Raw genomic sequence first — 20,852 nt, forward strand, 5'->3', positions numbered from 1 at the left:
TTAATAAATGCTATTATCACTACTAATACCAACTCTGTTGTACTCCCCAGTGCTTAGTACAGTGTTCTCCACACAGTAAGCTCTTAATAAATGCTATTATCACTACTACTAATACCAACTCTGTTTTATTGTACTCTTCCAGCGCTTAGTACAGTGCTCCGTACACAATAAGCACTTAATCAATGCTATTACTACTGCTACTATGCCGATGATGAGGGGATGACAGTGAGATGGGGGGCAACCTGTTGGCTGGGGGTCCTGGAGGGAAATACCGGGAGCCCAAGCGCTGGGTTCTAATCCCGCTCCACCACGTCTGTTTGTGACCTTAGGCAAGTCACTTCACTTCTCTGTGCCTCAGTTACCTCATGTGTAAAATGGGGATTAAGAGTGTGAGCCCCATGCGGGACAGGGACTGTGTCCAACCTGATGAGCCTGTATCTACCACAGTGCTTGGCACATAGTAAGCACTTAACAAGTACTCTTATTATTATCATTATTACTAAAATGGTCCCAAAGGCCCTGGGGAAGGAGGCAGTGGGCTAGAGTTCTGGACTGAAATGTCTCAGGTGGAAGATCTGGGAGCTGCCAGGCTGCCCCACTGCCCCTCAGGGTGGGCTTCAGTAGAGAAGCAGCATGGCCCAGTGGAAAGAGCGCGGGTTTGGGAGTCAGAGGTCATGGGTTCGAATCCCTGCTCCGCCACTTGTTAGTCGTGTGACCTTGGGCCACTTCTCTGTGCTTCAGTGACCTCATCTGTCAAATGGGGATGAAGACCATCCCCATCTCTCCCCCTCGTCCCCCTCTCCATCCCCCCCATCTTACCTCCTTCCCTTCCCCACAGCGCCTGTATATATGTTTGTACATATTTATTACTCTATTTATTTATTTGTTTTACTTGTACATATCTATTCTATTTATTTTATTTTGTTACTATGTTTGGTTTTGTTCTCTGTCTCCCCCTTTTAGACTGTGAGCCCACTGTTGGGTAGGGACTGTCTCTATATGTTGCCAACTTGGACTTCCCAAGCGCTTAGTACAGTGCTCTGCACACAGTAAGTGCTCAATAAATACGATTGATGATGATGATGATGATGAAGACTGTGAGCCCCATGTGGGACAACCTAATAACCTTGTATCCCCCCAGGGCTTAGAACACCGCTTTGCACATAGTAAGCGCTTAACAAATACCATCATTATTATTACTAGCAGGCAGGGGCTCTGAGCCTCAGAGAAATCTGGTGGTGGGGGGCTCGGGCAGCGAGAGGATGGGAGGAGAGAGAGCCCAGGAGTGGAGGGAACATTCCTCCCCTCACTCCTGGCAACGAAGCCAAAAATCTGGATTGCCCACCGGCTCATGGAGAAGGCAGAGGGCCAGTCCTGCCAGAGCCAGTGTGAACCAGCCCCAGATCTGCCCCTCAATCAATCAATCAATCAATCAATCATATTTATTGAGCGCTTACTGTGTGCAGAGCACTGTACTAAGAGCTTGGGAAGTACAAGTTGGCAACATCTAGAGACAGTCCCTACCCAACAGTGGGCTCACAGTCTAAAAGGGGGGAGACAAAGAACAAAACCAAACATACTAACAAAATAAAATAAATAGAATAGATATGTACAAGTAAAATAAATAAATAATGTACAAACATATATACATATATACAGGTGCGGTGGGGAAGGGAAGGAGGTAAGATGGGGGGATGGAGAGGGGGACGAGGGGGAGACGAGGAAAGAGGCTCAAATCCAGCCCACCCTCAAAGCCTCCTAACCACTCAGGAGGCAAGGCTGACCCTCTGAATGGCTCTGGGTGGGGTGGGCATAAATCAGTCAGTCAATCATATCTGTTGGGTAATAATAATGATAATAATGATGACATTTATTAAGCGCTTACTATGTGCAAAGCACCGTTCTAAGCGCTGGGGAGATTACAAGGTGACCAAGTTGTCCCCAGGGGGGCTCACAGTCTTAATCCCCATTTGACAGATGGGGGAACTGAGGCCCAGAGAAGTGAAGTGACTTGCCCAAAGTCACCCAGCTGACAACTGGTGGAACCGGGATTTAAACCCCTGACCTCTGACTCCAAAGTCCCTCGAGCCCCCTCCTTCTTCTCCCCCTCCTCCCCCTCCCCATCCCCCCACTTTACCTCCTTCCCCTCCCCACAGCACCTGTATATGTGTATATATGTTTGTACATATTTATTACTCTATTTATTTATTTTACTTGTACATATTTATTCTACTTATTTTATTTTGTTAATATGTTTTGTTTTGTTGTCCGTCTCCCCCTTCTAGACTGTGAGCCCGCCGTTGGGTAGGGACCGTCTCTATATGTTGCCGACTTGTACTTCCCAAGCGCTTAGTACAGTGCTCTGCACACAGTAAGCGCTCAATAAATATGATTGAATGAATGAATGAATGAATGAATGAATGAATGAAAAAGTCCGTGCTCTTTCCACTGAGCCACGCTGCTTCTCCGCAGGCTTACTGTGTGCCTAGTACTGTACTAAGCACTTGGGAGAGAACAATATGACAATAAACAAACACATTCCCAGCCCACAGGGAGCTTCTAGTCTACAGGGGGAGACAGACATTAACAGAAATAAATAAATTACAGATATGAATAGAAGTGGTGTGGCGCTGGGAAGGACAAAGGGAGCAAGTCAGGGTGATGCAGAAGGGAGTGGGAGAAGAGGAAAGGAGGGCTTATCGGGGAAGAGGAGATGTGTCTTTAATAAGGCTTTGAATGTGGGGGGGAGTAATGAGCCTGCCCAGGAGGGAGAACTACAAGCCCCAGAACGCATTGCCCTCCTCTGCCCCCTTAAATGAACCAGCAGTCCCGCCCCCTTGGCTGCTGTAAATTAGGATCAGGTGAGGAGGGGGGCTGGATTGGATCCAAGGGAGGGAGACTGCAGGTTGTAGGCTTCCTTGGATTAATGTCACAGGGCCCTGCTGGGAGGGTGGGGGGAAGCTAGGTGGGGGGCACCTTCTGTCTTGGCCATTTATTAGACTCCAGTGGGTTCTGCTCAGGATCCTGGCCTCCAGGCTGACACAACTTCTGCCCCTGGCGTACCCCACTGTGGCTACTCAGTGGGCTGTAAAGGAGCCCGGGCGGGTTTCGGGTGGGAGAGCATGAAAGCCCTTTGCCTCGGGGCCTAAACAGGACGTTCTGCCACAGGGAACGGATGGGGGGCATTTTGGCTTTGCTGTGCCCTCGTTAGTGTCTAAGAGACAGAGCCTCATCCCTGCTGGCTGGGGCCTGGTCGTCTGGTTCTTTCCCCAACCCTCCTCTCACCAAGTAATGATGACATTTATTAAGCACTTACTATATGCAAAGCTCTGTTCTAAGCGCTGGGGAGGTTACAAGCTGATCAGGTTGTCCCACGGGGGGCTCACAATCTTAGTCCCCATTTTACAGATGAGGTAACAGGCTCAGAGAAGTTAAGTGACTTGCCCAAAGTCACACAGCTGCCAAGTTGCGGAGCCGGGATTTGAACCCATGACCTCTGACTCCAAAGCCCGGGCTCTTTCTACTGAGCCACGCTGCTTCCCACCAAGTAGGGTGGGAGGGTCTGGCCTTGACCCAGGAGAGGCAGAGTTGTGCCCCTAATCATCTCTGGGGGTGTCTCTCTGAACCCATCCTGCCTTCCCTCACCCTTTCCAGCCTCCTGGGACTTGTGGTCAGCGGATGCCATATACTGGGCACCGGTAAGGAAAGGAGGCCGTCGTCAGCCAGTGAGTGATTCGATCCCAGTCAGTAAATCATAGTAGGTCAATTATTTGGTGTCCATCAGCTATTCAATCAAGTACAGCCCCAGTCCACCAATTATCAATCAGTGGCATTTATTGGGTGCTTACTGCGTGCAGAGCACTTGTACTAAGCGCTTGGAAGAGTACCATGCCGCAGGGCCAGGGGTCATTAAGCCGGGAGTGGGGGTCAGTTCCGCCTCTTCCAGAGGCCCTCGCCCCCAGGTTGTCCTGGGGAAGGGGGCTGGGCAGGACGAGGGGAGGGGTGGGGGTATATAGGAGGCCGGGAGTCCGCCCGGCCCACAGCTCCTTTGGAGGCGGCGGGGAGGATGAGGATGGGGCTGGCCATGGTCACCGTCCTGAGCTGGCTGTCTCTGGGTTTCCAGTTCAGCGATTCCTCCTTGTGGGCAGTTTCAGGTGAAACCAAATAATAATAATGATGGTATTTAAGTGCTTACTATATGCCAATGTGGGGCAATAAGGTTGGTGGGGGGGTGGGACAGGAGGGAATTCATTCTTTCAATTGTATTTATTGAGCACTTGTGTGCAGAGCACTGTTCTAAGCGCTTGGGAACATATAGAGATGGTCCCTACTGAACAGTGGGCTCACAGTCTAGAAGGGAATGGGCTGGAGGTGGGAGTGGGGCAAGTTCACAGGGTCATGGGGCCGGGGAGGGGTTTAGGGGGGATCATCATCAATCGTATTTATTGAGCGCTTACTGTGTGCAGAGCACTGTACTAAGCGCTTGGGAAGTACAAGTTGGCAACATATAGAGACATCGAGGCAGGGGGCCAGGGATAAATTCACGGGGGCGTGGGGATAGGAGGTCATGGAGAGTGGTGGATGGAGGAGCCGATCAGGGGCCTCTGGAAACTGATGAATGATCCTGCCGTGGCCCTTAGGTCAGGATGGTCCTGAGCTCTCTGCCGTCCAACGGAGGTGGGGAATTCAAGGAGGGCCTCAGAGATCAGCAGGGGAAATCAAGTCAGATGGCAGCGGGGAAGAGAAGGTTAAGGGGAATGAGCAGAAGGTGTCTCAATCAATCAATCAATCGTATTTATTGAGCGCTTACTTTGTGCAGAGCACTGTACTAAGCGCTTGGGAAGTACAAGTCGGCAACATATAGAGACCGTCCCTACCCAACAGTGCGCTCACAGTCTAAAAGAGTCTCACAGTCTCGGTCTTGGGGGCTCCACCGGGAGATCAGAGCACCCGAGGAGGGAACCGAAGGAAGCCACTGCAGGTTTTGAGGTTTGAGGAAGAGTTGACCAACCATCATCATCATCAATCGTATTTATTGAGCGCTTACTATGTGCAGAGCACTGTACTAAGTGCTTGGGAAGTACAAATTGGCAACATATAGAGACAGTCCTACCCAACAGTGGGCTCACAGTCTAAAAGGGGGTGACAGAGAACAAAACCAAACATACTAACAAAATAAAATAAATAGAATAGATATGTACAAATAAAATAAATAAATAGAGTAAAAAAATATGTACAAACATATATACAACCATGAAGGAAGAGAGCGATGCTGGGCTGGGAGCCGGAGAATGACGTGGCGTCTCTTACCCGGGAAGACCCTAGGCACAGGAGGGGTTTGGATGAATCCTTCCTGGAGATGAGGGGAAGGACAAATTGACAAGTGGTTCCTGATGGGGGAGGGAGCATATCTCAATATGCTTTGAGATATTATTCGTGGTTCTTCACAGCAAGGTCAGAGGAGGGAGAGGAGACGGAGGGGTCCCTCCGCCTGAACTGCCAATAAGCCTTTAAATGAATTCGCCAGAAATGCGTGGGGCCAACTCATGAATATTAAAGAAGTCACACTAGGGTAACGACTACTGATGCAGTCACAAACTAGAAGGGGCCTCATTAGTATTAATGAGATGGGGAGGGAGGGTTCGTTAATGACATTTTTTAAGCACTTATGTGTCAAACTCAAAGGGCTGCGGCGCTTAGTACAGTGCTCTGCACGCAGTAAGCGCTCAATAAATGCGATTGAATGAATGAATGAATTTATTTTATTTGTCCATATTTATTCTGTTTATTTTGTTAATATGTTTTGTTTCGTTGTCTGTCTCCCCCTTCTAGACCGTCTCTATATGTTGCCAGCTTGGACTTCCCAAGCGCTTAGTGCAGTGCTCCGCACACAGTAAGCGCTCAATAAATGCGATTGAATGAATGAATGAATTTATTTGTCCATATTTATTCTACTCATTTTATTTTGTTAATATGTTTTGTTTCGTTGTCTGTCTCCCCCTTCTAGCCTGTCTCTATATGTTGCCAACTTGTACTTCCCAAGCGCTTAGTACAGTGCTCTGCACACAGTAAGCGCTCAATAAATATGATTGAATGAATGAATGAATGAATAACAATAATAATGATGGCATTTATTAAGCACTTACTATGTACTGAGCCACACGGCTTCTCAAGTTCGGTAGGTACCTACCGTGTACCTTCTCAAGGTAGGTACAAGTTAATTAGGTTGGAGACAGTCCCTGTCCCGCATGGGGCTCACAGTCTAAAGTAGGAGGGAGAACAGATATTTAATCCCCATTGAGGAAACTGAGGCACAGAGAAGTGAAGTGACTTGCTTGAATTGCTCTGCCAATTTTCGGGATTAGAACCCAGGTCCTTCTGTCTCTTCCCAAGCGCTTAGTACAGTGCTCTGCACACAGTAAGCGCTCAATAAATACGATTGATGATGATGATGTCCATACTCTATCCACTAGGCCATGCTGCTCCTCTATGTTCCACCTGACAGCCTCTGGGAACTTCTTCGCTCTCACTATAATCCCTCCTGCTGCAGCTCCCCGTCTTTGGCTGTAGCCCCTGCCCCAAAATAAGCCTTTGGAAATGTACCCCACGGGGCCTTTTTGGGTGGTTGGGGTCTGTTGTGACTCCGACCGGGTTCTGCTGCCTTGAGGTGAGGGTGCCCCTCCGGCCCCCATTCATTCATTCATTCAATCAATCGTATTTACTGGGCGCTTCCTGTGTGCAGAGCACTGTACTAAGCGCTTGGGAGAGTACACTATAACAATCATCAGACACATTCCCTCCCCACAGGGAGCTCGAAGTCTAGAGGGAGAGACGGACATTAATAGAAATAAATATAGATAAATGACAGATATGGACATAAGTATTTACTGAGCGCTTACTGTGTGCAGAGCACTACACTATAACAATCATCAGACACATTCCCTCACCACAGGGAGCTCAAAGTCTAGAGGGAGAGACGGACATTAATAGAAATAAATATAGATAAATAAATGGCAGATACGGACATAAGTATTTACTGAGCGCTTACTGTGTGCAGAGCACCGTACTAAGCGCTTGGGAGAGTACACTATAACAATCATCAGACACATTCCCTCCCCACAGGGAGCTCAAAGACTAGAGGGAGAGACGGACGTTAATAGAAATAAATATAGATAAATGACAGATACGGACATAAGTATTTACTGAGCGCATACTGTGTGCAGAGCACTGTACTAAGCGCTTGGGAGAGTACACTATAACAATCTTCAGACACATTCCCTCCCCACAGGGAGCTCGAAGTCTAGAGGGAGAGACGGACATTAATAGAAATAAATATAGATAAATAAATGACAGATACGGACATAAGTATTTACTGAGCACTTACTGTGTGACATTAATAGAAATAAATATAGATAAATGACAGATACGGACATAAGTATTTACTGAGCACTTACTGTATGCAGAGCACCGTACTAAGCACTTGGGAGAGGACACTATAACAATCATCAGACACATTCCCTCCCCACAGGGAGCTCGAAGTCTAGAGGGAGAGATGGATATTAATAGAAATAAATATAGATAAATAAATGACAGATACGGACATAAGTACTTACTGAGCGCTTACTGTGTGCAGAGCACCGTACTAAGCGCTTGGGAGAGTACACTATAACAATCATCAGACACATTCCCTCCCCACAGGGAGCTCGAAGTCTAGAGGGAGAGACGGACATTAATAGAAATAAATATAGATGAATAAATGACAGATACGGACATAAGTATTTACTGAGCACTTACTGTGTGACATTAATAGAAATAAATATAGATAAATGACAGATACGGACATAAGTATTTACTGAGCACTTACTGTGTGCAGAGCACCGTACTAAGCGCTTGGGAGAGGACACTATAACAATCATCAGACACATTCCCTCCCCACAGGGAGCTCGAAGTCTAGAGGGAGAGACGGACATTAATAGAAATAAATATAGATAAATGACAGATACGGACATAAGTATTTACTGAGCACTTACTGTGTGCAGAGCACCGTACTAAGCGCTTGGGAGAGTACACTATAACAATTATCAGACACATTCCCTCCCCACAGGGAGCTCGAAGTCTAGAGGGAGAGATGGATATTAATAGAAATAAATATAGATAAATAAATGACAGATACGGACATAAGTACTTACTGAGCGCTTACTGTGTGCAGAGCACCGTACTAAGCACTTGGGAGAGTACACTATAACAATCATCAGACACATTCCCTCCCCACAGGGAGCTCGAAGTCTAGAGGGAGAGACGGACGTTAATAGAAATAAATATAGATAAATGACAGATATGGACATAAGTATTTACTGAGCACTTACTGTGTGACATTAATAGAAATAAATATAGATAAATGACAGATACGGACATAAGTATTTACTGAGCGCTTACTGTGTGCAGAGCACCGTACTAAGCGCTTGGGAGAGTACACTATAACAATCATCAGACACATTCCCTTCCCACAGGGAGCTTGAAGTCTAGAGGGAGAGACGGACGTTAATAGAAATAAATATAGATAAATGACAGATATGGACATAAGTATTTACTGAGCACTTACTGTGTGACATTAATAGAAATAAATATAGATAAATGACAGATACGGACATAAGTATTTACTGAGCGCTTACTGTGTGCAGAGCACCGTACTAAGCGCTTGGGAGAATACACTATAACAATCATCAGACACATTCCCTCCCCACAGGGAGCTCGAAGTCTAGAGGGAGAGACGGACATTAATAGAAATAAATATAGATAAATGACAGATACGGACATAAGTATTTACTGAGCGCTTACTGCGTGCAGAGCACCGTACTAAGCGCTTGGGAGAGTACACTATAACAATCATCAGACACATTCCCTCCCCACAGGGAGCTCGAAGTCTAGAGGGAGAGACGGACATTAATAGAAATAAATATAGATAAATAAATGACAGATATAGACATAAGTATTTACTGAGCACTTACTGTGTGACATTAATAGAAATAAATATAGATAAATGACAGATACGGACTTAAGTATTTACTGAGCGCTTACTGTGTGCAGAGCACCGTACTAAGCGCTTGGGAGAGTACACTATAACAATCATCAGATACATTCCCTCCCCACAGGGAGCTCGAAGTCTAGAGGGAGAGACGGACGTTAATAGAAATAAATATAGATAAATGACAGATACGGACATAAGTATTTACTGAGCGCTCACTGTGTGCAGAGCACCGTACTAAGCACTTGGGAGAGTACACTATAACAATCATCAGACACATTCCCTTCCCACAGGGAGCTTGAAGTCTAGAGGGAGAGACGGACGTTAATAGAAATAAATATAGATAAATGACAGATATGGACATAAGTATTTACTGAGCACTTACTGTGTGACATTAATAGAAATAAATATAGATAAATGACAGATACGGACATAAGTATTTACTGAGCGCTTACTGTGTGCAGAGCACCGTACTAAGCGCTTGGGAGAATACACTATAACAATCATCAGACACATTCCCTCCCCACAGGGAGCTCGAAGTCTAGAGGGAGAGACGGACATTAATAGAAATAAATATAGATAAATGACAGATACGGACATAAGTATTTACTGAGCACTCACTGTGTGCAGAGCACCATACTAAGCGCTTGGGAGAGTACACTATAACAATCATCAGACACATTCCCTTCCCACAGGGAGCTCCAAGTCTAGAGGGAAAGACGGACGTTAATAGAAATAAATATAGATAAATGACAGATATGGACATAAGTATTTACTGAGCGCTTCCTGTGTGCACAGCACCGTACTAAGCGCTTGGGAGAGTACACTATAACAATCATCAGACACATTCCCTCCCCACAGGGAGCTCCAAGTCTAGAGGGAGAGACGGACATTAATAGAAATAAATATAGATAAATAAATGGCAGATACGGACATAAGTGTTATGGGGCTGGGAGGGGGCGATGAATAAAGGGAGCAAGCCAAGGTGACGCAGAAGGGAGTGGGAGAAGAGGAAAGGAGGGCTTAGTCACGGAAGGCCTCCTGGAGGAGATGTACCTCACGAGAAGCAGTGTGGCTCAGTGGAAAGAGCCCGGGCTTCGGAGTCAGAGGTCATGGGTTCGAATCCCGGCTCCGCCACATGTCTGCTGTGTGACCTTGGGCAAGTCACTTAACTTCTCTGAGCCTCAGTTACCTCATCTGTAAAATGGGGATCAAGACTGTGAGCCCCACGTGGGACAACCCGATCACTTTGTATCCCCCCAAGCGCTTAGAACAGTGCTTCGCACATAGTAAGCGCTTAACAAATGCCAACATTATTATTATTATTGTCTGCTGCGTGACTTTGGGCAAGCCACTTCACTTCTCTGGCTACCTCATCCGTAAAATGGGGATTAAGACCATGAGCCCCACACGGGACAACCTTGAGTGCCCTGTATCTGCTCCAGCGCTTAGAACAGTGTTTGGCACAGAGTAAGCACTTAACAAATATCATTATTATTGTGAATAAGGCTTTGAAGGTCGGGAGTGGGGGGAAGAGTCATTGTCCGTCGGATATGAGGAGGGAGGGCTTTCTGATGTCCGGCCGCTTGGTTTGTGTTTGTGTTCTCTGGCAGAAGGGACAGGCCCTTGCCATTTCCCCTTCAAGTACAAGGCCACTCTCCACTATTCCTGCACCCAAGAAAGCAGCTTTTCTCACTGGTGCGCCACAGAGCCACAGTACAGCTCCAAAAACTGGCGGAAATGTAACCAAGAAGGTAAGAAAGCCCCCCCAACCCCGGGCCGGTGGTGGTCTCCCTCCACGCCAGCCCCTTCCTCTTAGCACCCGAGTCTCTCGGCGATTCTATTTATTTTGTTAGTATGTTTGGTTTCGTTCTTGGTCTCCCCCTTTTAGACTGTGAGCCCACTGTTGGGTAGGGACTGTCTCTAGATGTTGCCAACTTGGACTTCCCAAGCGCTTAGTACAGTGCTTTGCACACAGTAATAATACTAATAATAATAATAATAATAATGGTATTTGTTAAGTGCTTACCACGTGCAAAGCACTGTTCTAAGCGCTGGGGGGGTACAGTGTGATCAAGGTGTCCCACGTAGGGCTCACAGTCTTAATCCCCATTTTAACAGATGAGGTAACTGAGACTCAGAGAAGTGAAGTGACTTGCCCAAGGTCACACAGCAGACTTGTGGTGGAGCCGGAATTCGAACCCACGACCTCTGACTCCAAAGCCCGGGCTTTTTCCACTGAGCCACGCTGCTTCTCAGTAAGCGCTCAATAAATACGATTGATTGATTGACCACATCCAGAGCCCCCCTCCCCTCAGGGTCCCTTTGTCCCTGGCCCTTTCCTCACTTATATTGTATTATTACTAGTATTATGGTACTTGTTAAGTGCCTACTATGTGCCCAGCACTGTTCTAAGCACTGGGGTAGATTCGAGTTAGGTTGGACACGGTCCCTCGTCATCAATCATATTTATTGAGCGCTTACTATGTGCAGAGCACTGAAAGTCCCTGACCTTCACAGGGCTCACGATCTTAATCCCCATTTTACAGAGGAGGGAACTGAGGCCCAGAGAAATGAAGTGACTTGCCCAAGGTCACGCAGCAGACGTGACGGAGCCGGGATTAGAACCCATGGCCTTCTGACTCACGGGCCCGTGCTCTAACCACTATGCGACGCTGCTTCTCCAAGCAGCGTATTCTCCCAAGAGCTTAGTACATTGCTCTGCACACAATAAGTACTAGATAAATACCACTGATGCACCTTTTATAATAATAATAACGGCATTTATTAAGCGCTTACTATGTGCAAAGCGCTGTTCTAAGCGCTGGGGAGGTTACAAGGTGATCAGGTTGTCCCATGGGGGGCTCGCAGTCTTAATCCCCATTTTACAGATGAGGTGACTGAGGCACAGAAAGTAAAGTGCCTTGCCCGAAGCCACGCAGCTGACAATTGGCGGAGCCGGGATTTGAACCCATGACCTCTGACTCCAAAGTCCGTGCTCTTTCCACTGAGCCACGCTGCTTCTCTAATGTATTTGTAGGGTACTCATTGTATGCAGAGCGCTATACTGAGCGTTTGAGGGAGTGTGACGGAGTTGGTAGACAGCCTCCCTACCCACAGGAGCTTACAGTCTAGAGAGCTTTACTCTGTATAGTCAATTAAACAGTGGTATTTACTGAGCATTTATTGGGTGCAGAGCACTGGATTAAGTGCTCGGGAGAGTGCAACAGAATTGGTAGACCCGTTCCCTGCCCATAACGAGTTTACGGTCTAGAGGGGAAGACGGACGTTAATATACATGGATAAAGTAGAGAAGCAGCATGGCTCAGTGGAAAGAGCCCGGGCTTTGGAGTCAGAGGCCATGGGTTCAAATCCCGGCTCCGCCACTTGTCAGCCGTGTGACTTTGGGCAAGTCACTTCACTTCTCTGGGCCTCAGTTCCCTCATCTGTAAAATGGGGATGAAGACTGTGAGCCCCACGTGGGACAATCTGATCACCTTGTAACCTCCCCAGCGCTTAGAACGGTGCTTTGCACATAGTAAGCGCTTAATAAATGCCATTTAAAAAAAATAAAAAAATAAAAAAATAATAAAAATGTATGGATACGTCTGTAAGAACTGTGGGGTGAGTATCGAGTGTCGAGCGCTGTACTGAGTGTTTGGGAGAGTAAAATAGAATTAGGAGACATGTTCACTGCCCTCAAGGAGTTTACACTCTTGTGGAATCAATCAATCAATCAAGCAATCGTATTTATTGAGCGCTGTGTGCAGAGCACTGTACTAAGCGCTTGGGAAGTACAAGTTGGCAACATATAGATCAATCAATCAAGAGATAGACACTAAACTAAATTACAGATAGAAAGTGGTAATAGAGGATATCCTCTATTGGAAAGCTCTCCCTCTTCATATCTGATGATTCATATCTTCATATCTTCATATCTGACGATTGATGATGATGATCTGACAGATAATTACTCTCCCCACCTTCAAAGCCTTATCGAAGGCACATCTCCTCCAAGAGGCCTTCCCTGACTAAGCCCTCATTTCCTCTGCTCTCACTCCCTTCTGCGTCGCCCTTGCACTTGGATTTGCTCCCTTTATTCACAGGACTTAGATACATATCTGTAATTAATTTATTTAATTTATTTAGTCAATCAATCAATCGTATTTATTGAGCGCTTACTGTGTACAAAGCACTGTACTAAGCGCTTGGAAAGTACAAGTTGGCAACATATAGAGACAGTCCCTACCCAACAGTGGGCTCACAGTCTAAAATTAATTACATTAATGTCTGTCTACCTCTCTAGACTCTCAGCTCACTGTGGGCAGGGAACATATCTACCAACTCTGTTATAGTGTCCTCTCCCACGCAGTTAGTACAGTGTTCCAGACACAGTAAACGCTCAGTAAATATGACTGAAGACATGTACAAGGTCTTTGGGAGTTGCGTTAAAATGCTTAGTTGACGAGGAAGTGCTGAAATAGCAGCAGTGGAAATAATAACAGTAATGATGATGGTATTTGTTAAGCGCTTACTATGTGCCAAGCACTGTTCTAAGTGCTGGGGGAGATACAAGCTAATCAGGTTGTCCCCCGTGGGGCTCACAGTCTTAATCCCCAGAGTGGAAATGATAATAATAATAATAATGGTGGTATTTGTTAAGCGCTTACTATGTGCCAAGCACTGTTCTAAGTGCTGGGGGAGATACAAGCTAATCAGTTTGACCCCGTGGGGCTCAGGGTCTTAATCCCCAGAGTGGAAATGATAAAAATAATAATAATAATGATGGTATTTGTTAAGCGCTTACTATGTGCCAAGCACTGTTCTAAGCACTGGGGGAGATACAAGCTAATCAGGTTGTCCCCCGTGGGGCTCACAGTCTTAATCCCCAGAGTGGAAATGATAATAATAATAATGATGATGGTATTTGTTAAGCGCTTACTATGTGCCAAGCACTGTTCTAAGTGCTGGGGGAGATACAAGCTAATCAGGTTGTCCCCCGTGGGGCTCACAGTCTTAATCCCCAGAGTGGAAATGATAATAATAATAATGGTATTAAGTGCTTACTATGTGCCAAGCACTGTTCTAAGTGCTGGGGTAGATACAAGCTAATCAGGTTGTCCCCCGTGGGGCTCACAGTCTTAATCCCCAGAGTGGAAATGATAATAATAATAATAATAATAATGGTATTTGTTAAGCGCTTACTATGTGCCAAGCACTGTTCTAAGTGCTGGGGGAGATACAAGCTAATCAGGTTGTCCCCCGTGGGGTCACAGTCTTAATCCCCAGAGTGGAAATGATAATAATAATAATAATAATGGTATTTGTTAAGCGCTTACTATGTGCCAAGCACTGTTCTAAGTGCTGGGGGAGATACAAGCTAATCAGGTTGTCCCCCGTGGGGCTCAGAGTCTTAATCCCCAGAGTGGAAATGATAATAATAATAATAATGATGGTATTTGTTAAGCGCTTACTATGTGCCAAGCAATGTTCTAAGTGCTGGGGGAGATACAAGCTAATCAGGGTGTCCCCCATGGGGCTCACAGTCTTAATCCCCAGAGTGGAAATGATAATAATAATAATAATGATGGTGGTATTTGTTAAGTGCTTACTATGTGCCAAGCACTGTCCTAAGTGCTGGGGGAGATACAAGCTAATCAGGTTGTCCCCCGTGGGGCTCACAGTCTTAATCCTCAGGTGGAAATGATAATAATAATAATAATAATAATGGTATTTGTTAAGCGCTTACTATGTGCCAAGCACTGTTCTAAGTGCTGGGGGAGATACAAGCTAATCAGGTTGTCCCCCGTGGGGCTCACAGTCTTAATCCCCAGAGCGGAAATGATGATAACAATAATAATAATGGTATTTGTTAAGTGCTTACTATGTGCCAAGCACTGTTCTAAATGCGGGGGGAGATACAAGCTAATCAGGTTGTCCCATGTGGGGCTCACAGACTTAATCCCCATTTGACAGATGAAGTCACTGAGGCACAGAGAAGTGAAGTGACTTGACCAGGGTTCCACATCAGACAAACGGCAGAGCCGGGATTAGAATCCAAGTCCTTCTGACTCCCAGGCTTTATTCATTGAGCACGCTGCTTCCCTGGAGGAGATGTGATTTCAGAGGGGTTTTGGAGAGGGGAAGAGCGGCAGTTTGCCGGATATGAAGAGAGAGAAAGAGTTCCAGGCAGAAGGAAGGACATGATCAAGGGTCTGGAGTGGGAGAAGTAGCATGGTGTAGTGGCTAGAGCCCAGGCCTGGCCGTTTAAAAGGCTGTGGATTCTAATCCTGGCTCTTCTATGTGCCTGCTGTGTGACCTTGGACAAGTCACTTTACTTGTTTGTGCCTCAGTTACCTCATCTGTAAACTGGGGATCGAGACTGTGAGCCCCGCATGGGACTACCCGATTTGCTCCTATCCACCTCAGTGCTTAGTAAGGTGCCCGGCACATAGTAAGTGCTTAATGACGACTTGACACCCGTCCACATGTTTTGTTTTGTTGTCTTTCTCTCCCTTCTAGTCTGTGAGCCCACTGTTGGGTAGGGACCATCTCTATATGTTGCCAACTTGTACTTCCCAAGCGCTTAGTCCAGTGCTCTGCACACAGTAAGCGCTCAAATACAATTGAATGAATGAATGAACAGATATCACTGATTCATTCATTCAGTCGTATTTCTTGAGCGCTTACTGTGTGCGGAGCACTGGACTAAGCGCTTGGGAAGTACAAGTTGGCAACATAGAGAAGCAGCGTGGCTCAGTGGAAAGAGCATGGGCTTTGGAGTCAGAGGTCATGGGTTCGAATCCCGGCTCCACCAAGTCTGCTGTGTGACCTTGGGCAAGTCACTTAACTTCTCTGAGCCTCAGTTCCCTCATCTGTAAAAATGGGGATTAAGACTGTGAGCCCCACGTGGGACAACTTGATCACATTGTACACATACATACATACATACATATTTATTACTCTATTTATTTATTTATTTATTTATTTTACTTGTACATTTGATCCTATTTATTTCATTTTGTTGGTATGTTTGGTTTTGTTCTCTGTCTCCCCCTTTTAGACTGTGAGCCCACTGTTGGGTAGGGACTGTCTCTATGTGTTGCCAATTTGTACTTCCCAAGCGCTTAGTACAGTGCTCTGCACATAGTAAGCGCTCAATAAATACGATTGATTGATTGATTGATTGACTGTATCCCCCCCCCCGCGCTTAGAACAGTGCTTTGCACATAGTAAGCGCTTAACAAATGCCACCATTATTATTATATAGAGACGGTCCCTACCCAACAGTGGGCTCACACTATGATTACTACTAGTAATTCACCTTGTATCCCCCCAGTGCTTAGAACAGTGTTTTGCACATAATAAGCACTTTAACAAATACCGTTATTATTATTATTAGTAGTAGTAGTAGTATTAATAGTTGGCTGGAGAGCGAGTAGGCCGGCCCAACTATCAGGGGCCGAACCACGGAGCGGGGAGGGCAAAAATCCCAAACTCCCACTTCCGAGAAGACGTGGAGGGGCTTCGGCCTCGGGCTTTCGCTTTTCAGATTTTCCCAGGTGCATCTTCCCCTTCACCTACGGCGGCAGACGCTACACCGCCTGCACCACCAACGGGTCCTTCGGCGACAAGCCGTGGTGCGCGGTGACCAGCCGTTTTGAAGAAGTCAAGCAATGGAAGTACTGCGTCCTCAAGCGTGAGCGGGGCGCGGGGCGGGAGGGGAGGAGGACACGGCGAGGCGGGGGGACGGGGGCTGGGGAAAAAGTGCAGACCCGACTTTTGAGGGGAAAGGTCGGGGGAAGGAGAAAGATAAAAGTAGGGAGTAGGTTCAAAGTCGGCCGAACAGTTCGAAGTCCAGATGCACATCAACAGACCCGTACCTACATCCACGGGGGCTACCATTTGATCTATCAATCAATCGAGCAGCGTGGCTCAGTGGAAAGAGCCCGGGCTTTGGAGTCCGAGGTCATGGGTGCGAATTCCGGCTCTGCCGCTGGTCAGCTTTGTGACTTTGGGCGAGTCACTTCTCTGTGCCTCAGTTACGTCATCTGTAAAATGGGGATGAAGACTGTGGGCCCCCTGTGGGACAACCTGATCACCTCGTGTCCTCCCCAGTGCTTAGAACGGTGCTTGGCACATAGTAAGCGCTTAACAAATGCCATCATTATTATTAATCAATGGCATTTACGGAGCATTTACTCCGTGCAGGGCACTGTATTAGGCGCACAGGACAACAGAATTAGCAGACGTGTCCCCCGCCCACAACGCACTTCTCATCTAGAGGGTCTGCAAGAGGAGGGGATTGACGGAACCCATTTGGCCGTTGGGTTTTTTGACCCGTGGCCCACTTTTTATCATCCTCGTCGTTGACGGTATTTATTGAGCACCCGCTCCCACCCCTCTCTGGACAGCCTACGGCGGGAACTCCAAAGGCAGGCCCTGCGTCTTCCCATCCATCTACAAGGGGAGGACGGTCCAGGCCTGCATCGAGGAAGAGAGGGCCCAGCTCTGGTGTCCGACCACCGCCAACTTTGACCAGGACCGGCAGTGGAGTTTCTGTCCAGACCAAGGTAAGGGGCTCTGGGTGGGGAGGAGCTGTTGGGTAGGGACTGTCTCTATGTGTGTTGCCAACTTGTACTTCCCAAGCGCTTAGTACAGTGCTCTGCACACAGTAAGTGCTCAATAAATACGATTGATTGAGGACCAAATTGGAGGACCCGAGTTTGGCCAGGGGCCGCCCAACTGATCCAGCCTTCAGGCACGTGAATGCCCAAATCATCCAGGGCCAATGATGCCCTATCCCTTTTGGGGGGAAGATTTTTGGGATTTGGCTTAGTGTTTCTGGGATCACGGGGACTGGCCGACCCTTGTCATTCAGCTTGGGGGCCACTGTGACCCTCGGGTCATTTTCTGACTTTGGAGGGGAGGGGGGTCGGCTTACATTCTCTGGTGGGTGGCGGATAGGATCGTCTGAGCCGCGACCAACAGGTGTTCACCGAATATCCCGGGAGGGGAGGAGCCCGGGGACAAGAGGAAAGTTCCTGCCTTCAAGGAGCTTCTGGGGGAATGGAAGAGGTAACAGGCACAAGGTCAACGGAGACCCGGTGACCGCAAGAATAAGTGGAAAGAGAAGAGGGGGTCGCGGACTGAGCTGGCAGGAGGACGGTAGATCAGGGAGAAGAGAAAAAGAAGAGAAGGTGGAGGCAGTGAAGAAGAAAAAGGAGGAGGTGAAGGAGGTGGGGGTGTTGGAGGAGGAAAGGGGTGGAGGAGAAGGAAAAGGAGGTGGAAGAGGACATGGAAGAGGTGGAGGAGGAAGTGGAGAAGGAAAAGGAGGCGGAAGAAGCTTGGCTTAGAGGAAAGAGCCCGGGCTTGGGTGTCAGAGATCGTAGGTTCTAATCCCGGCTCTGCCACTCGTCAGCTGTGTGGCTTTGGTTAAGTCACTTCACTTCTCTGTGCCTATTACCTCATCTGAAAAATGGGGATTAAGACTGAGTCCCACCTGGGTCCACTTGATGACCTTGTACCTACCCAGCCCTTAGAACAGTGCGTGGCACCTAGTAAGCGCTTAACAGCGTGGCTCAGTGGAAAGAGCCCGGGCTTTGGAGTTGGAGGTCATAGGTTCAAATCCCAGCTCCGCCACTTGTCAGCTGTGTGACTCTGGGCAAGTCACTTAACTTTTCTCAGTTACCTCATCTGGAAAATGGGGATTAAGTCTGTGAGCCCCCCATGGGACAACTTGATTACCTTATCTCTACCCCAGCGCTTAGAACAGTGCACATAGTAAGCGCTTAATAAATGCCATCATCATCATCACTATCATTCTTCTTATTATAAATACTTTTGAATGGATGAATGGCATGGATGAGGAGGTGGAGGGAAAAGAGTTGGAAGAGGAGGAGGTGGAGGAGGACAAGGTGACAGAAGAAGGGGAGGAGGAAAAGGAGGAGGAGGAAGTAGAGGAGGAGATGGAGATGGAAGCGACGATTTAACAGAGGAGATGGAGGCACGGCGGACAGGATCTGGGAGACAGTTCCACACGGAGGAGAGAGCGTGGGCAAGGGGGAAAAGCCCAAAGAGGGAGGGGAACTTCTACAAGGTGGGCTCACCTTGGCCAGGAATGGGGGGGCAATGAAGGGGAACAGTAGAGGAGAGTGGGCAGATGGAAGGGAGACAGCCACGTATGCATGTGTGTTGGGGGGCAAAGGGGGTTGTCTTTGAAGGCCACAATCAGAGCTCTTGGCTTCTCTCCCACTCCAGCTGTCCTACAGGAATTCCCACCGAAAGCGTGCCGCTTCCCCTTCATATACAAGGGCAAGGTCTATTATTCCTGCACCGCCAAGGGCTCCAAGATGAACCTCAAGTGGTGTGCCACCACTCACACCTACGAGACGGACGGGGCCTGGATTTACTGCAGCCCTTAGGGTGAGCGTGGGGATCCTCGGGTGCACAGAGGCCTGCCTCGGCAGGGAGGGGAGGGTAAGGAGGAAATCGATGCACTGGAGGTTTCCTTGAGGCCTAAGCTCATCCTCTACCCTGTAGCCATTGTGGGCAGGGGATGTGTCTGCTTATCATTTTACTGTACTCTCACACACACTTAGTACAGTGCTCTGCACACAGCAAGTGCTCAATAAATACGACTGAATCGAACAGACCCACAGAATCAGGTTCTGACATAGAGGCCCAGGCGCTGGGGAGCAGAGGGAGACAGAGATGGAGCGGCAGAGAGGGAGAGAAAATCGGATGGGGAGCGTGTTGAACATGCCATGGTAAGCTGTTTGGGTTGACATGTCATCCCAGACCCCCCATGGGAGATCCCCTTCCCGGTGTGGGGGCAGTAAGTGGGGAAGGCTTCCTGGAGGAGGTGACCTGAACTCTACAGTGCAGGAAAAAGGGAGGGAGGAGAGGCAAGGAAATCTGTGCCCACTACTTGAGGCTCAGCTGTGGGAAGGGGCGGCCCAGGGGTCCACAGGCATCGTTTCTCTAGACTCAGCCTACCTCTCCTCCTCCCAGCTGGGCCTCCCCCCTCATAAATCCTGGAAGGAGCAAAGACTGCAGGTCAAGACCCCATAGGAACTCTGCTAAGCAAATAAGGATTCCCAGTTGCCTCCACGCTTGTGGTGTTTAAGCGCGTACCTTGTGCTAAGCACTGTACTACGGGCTGGGATAGGTACAAGATCATTAGATCCCACACGGGACTTACAGTCTAAGTAGGAGAGGGAGCAGGTAGCGAATCCCTAGTTTGCAGATGAGGGAACTGGGGCACAGAGATATTAAGAGTCTTGCCCAAGGTCACACAGCAGGCGAGGGGTGGAGCTGGGCTTAAAACTCAGGTCCCCCGATGTCTGAGTGCTCTTCAATCCACCAGTGGTATTTATTGGTGCTTACAGTGGGCAGGGCACTGTACTAGCGCTGGGGTAGATGATCAGGTTGGACACAGTTCCTGTCATCATCATCAATCGTATTTATTAAGTGCTTACTGACCCACACTGCACTGTACTAAGCGCTTGGGAAGTACAAGTTGGCAACATATAGAGACAGTCCCTGTCCTACGTAGGGCTCACAGTCTTAATCCCCATTCGACAGATGAGGGAACTGAGGCCCAGAGAAGCGACTTGCCCAAAGTCACAGAGCAGACAAGTGGGGGAGCTGGGATTAGAACCCAGGTCCTGCTGAGCCCCAGGCCCGTGCTCTTATCCACTAGGCCACACCGCTTCTCTGATCGACTCATTGTGTGAGCAAACCGAGATCGGGGGACGGGGCTGAGCAGGAGGAGCCGGGGGGGGCTGGATGGAAGACACAGCGAGGGCAAGGATGGCATGGGGCG

The 20,852-nt window shown here is 47.9% G+C and overlaps 1 protein-coding gene across 1 annotated transcript; it reads left to right on the plus strand.

Moving 5' to 3' along the window:
* Positions 1-4,084: 4,084 nt before the first annotated feature.
* Positions 4,085-19,675, plus strand: LOC119932887 (epididymal sperm-binding protein 1-like). Its single transcript, XM_038752012.1, has 5 exons — positions 4,085-4,154; positions 10,639-10,779; positions 16,578-16,724; positions 17,440-17,598; positions 19,286-19,675. The coding sequence occupies exons 1-5, from the start codon at positions 4,085-4,087 to the stop codon at positions 19,447-19,449; spliced, it is 681 nt and encodes a 226-aa protein (XP_038607940.1). The 3' UTR covers positions 19,450-19,675.
* Positions 19,676-20,852: the final 1,177 nt, after the last annotated feature.

Source organism: Tachyglossus aculeatus, chromosome 10 (assembly GCF_015852505.1).
Source record: "Tachyglossus aculeatus isolate mTacAcu1 chromosome 10, mTacAcu1.pri, whole genome shotgun sequence".
Taxonomy (NCBI): Eukaryota; Metazoa; Chordata; class Mammalia; order Monotremata; family Tachyglossidae; genus Tachyglossus; species Tachyglossus aculeatus.

Bases quoted from the DNA above. Each gene is read 5' to 3' on its own strand.
- LOC119932887 (XM_038752012.1), top strand. From the start codon at position 4,085: ATGGTCACCGTCCTGAGCTGGCTGTCTCTGGGTTTCCAGTTCAGCGAT. The intron at 10,780-16,577 runs GTAAGAAAGCCC...TTCGCTTTTCAG, and splicing joins GCGGAAATGTAACCAAGAAG to ATTTTCCCAGGTGCATCTTC. The intron at 17,599-19,285 runs GTAAGGGGCTCT...CTCCCACTCCAG, and splicing joins GAGTTTCTGTCCAGACCAAG to CTGTCCTACAGGAATTCCCA.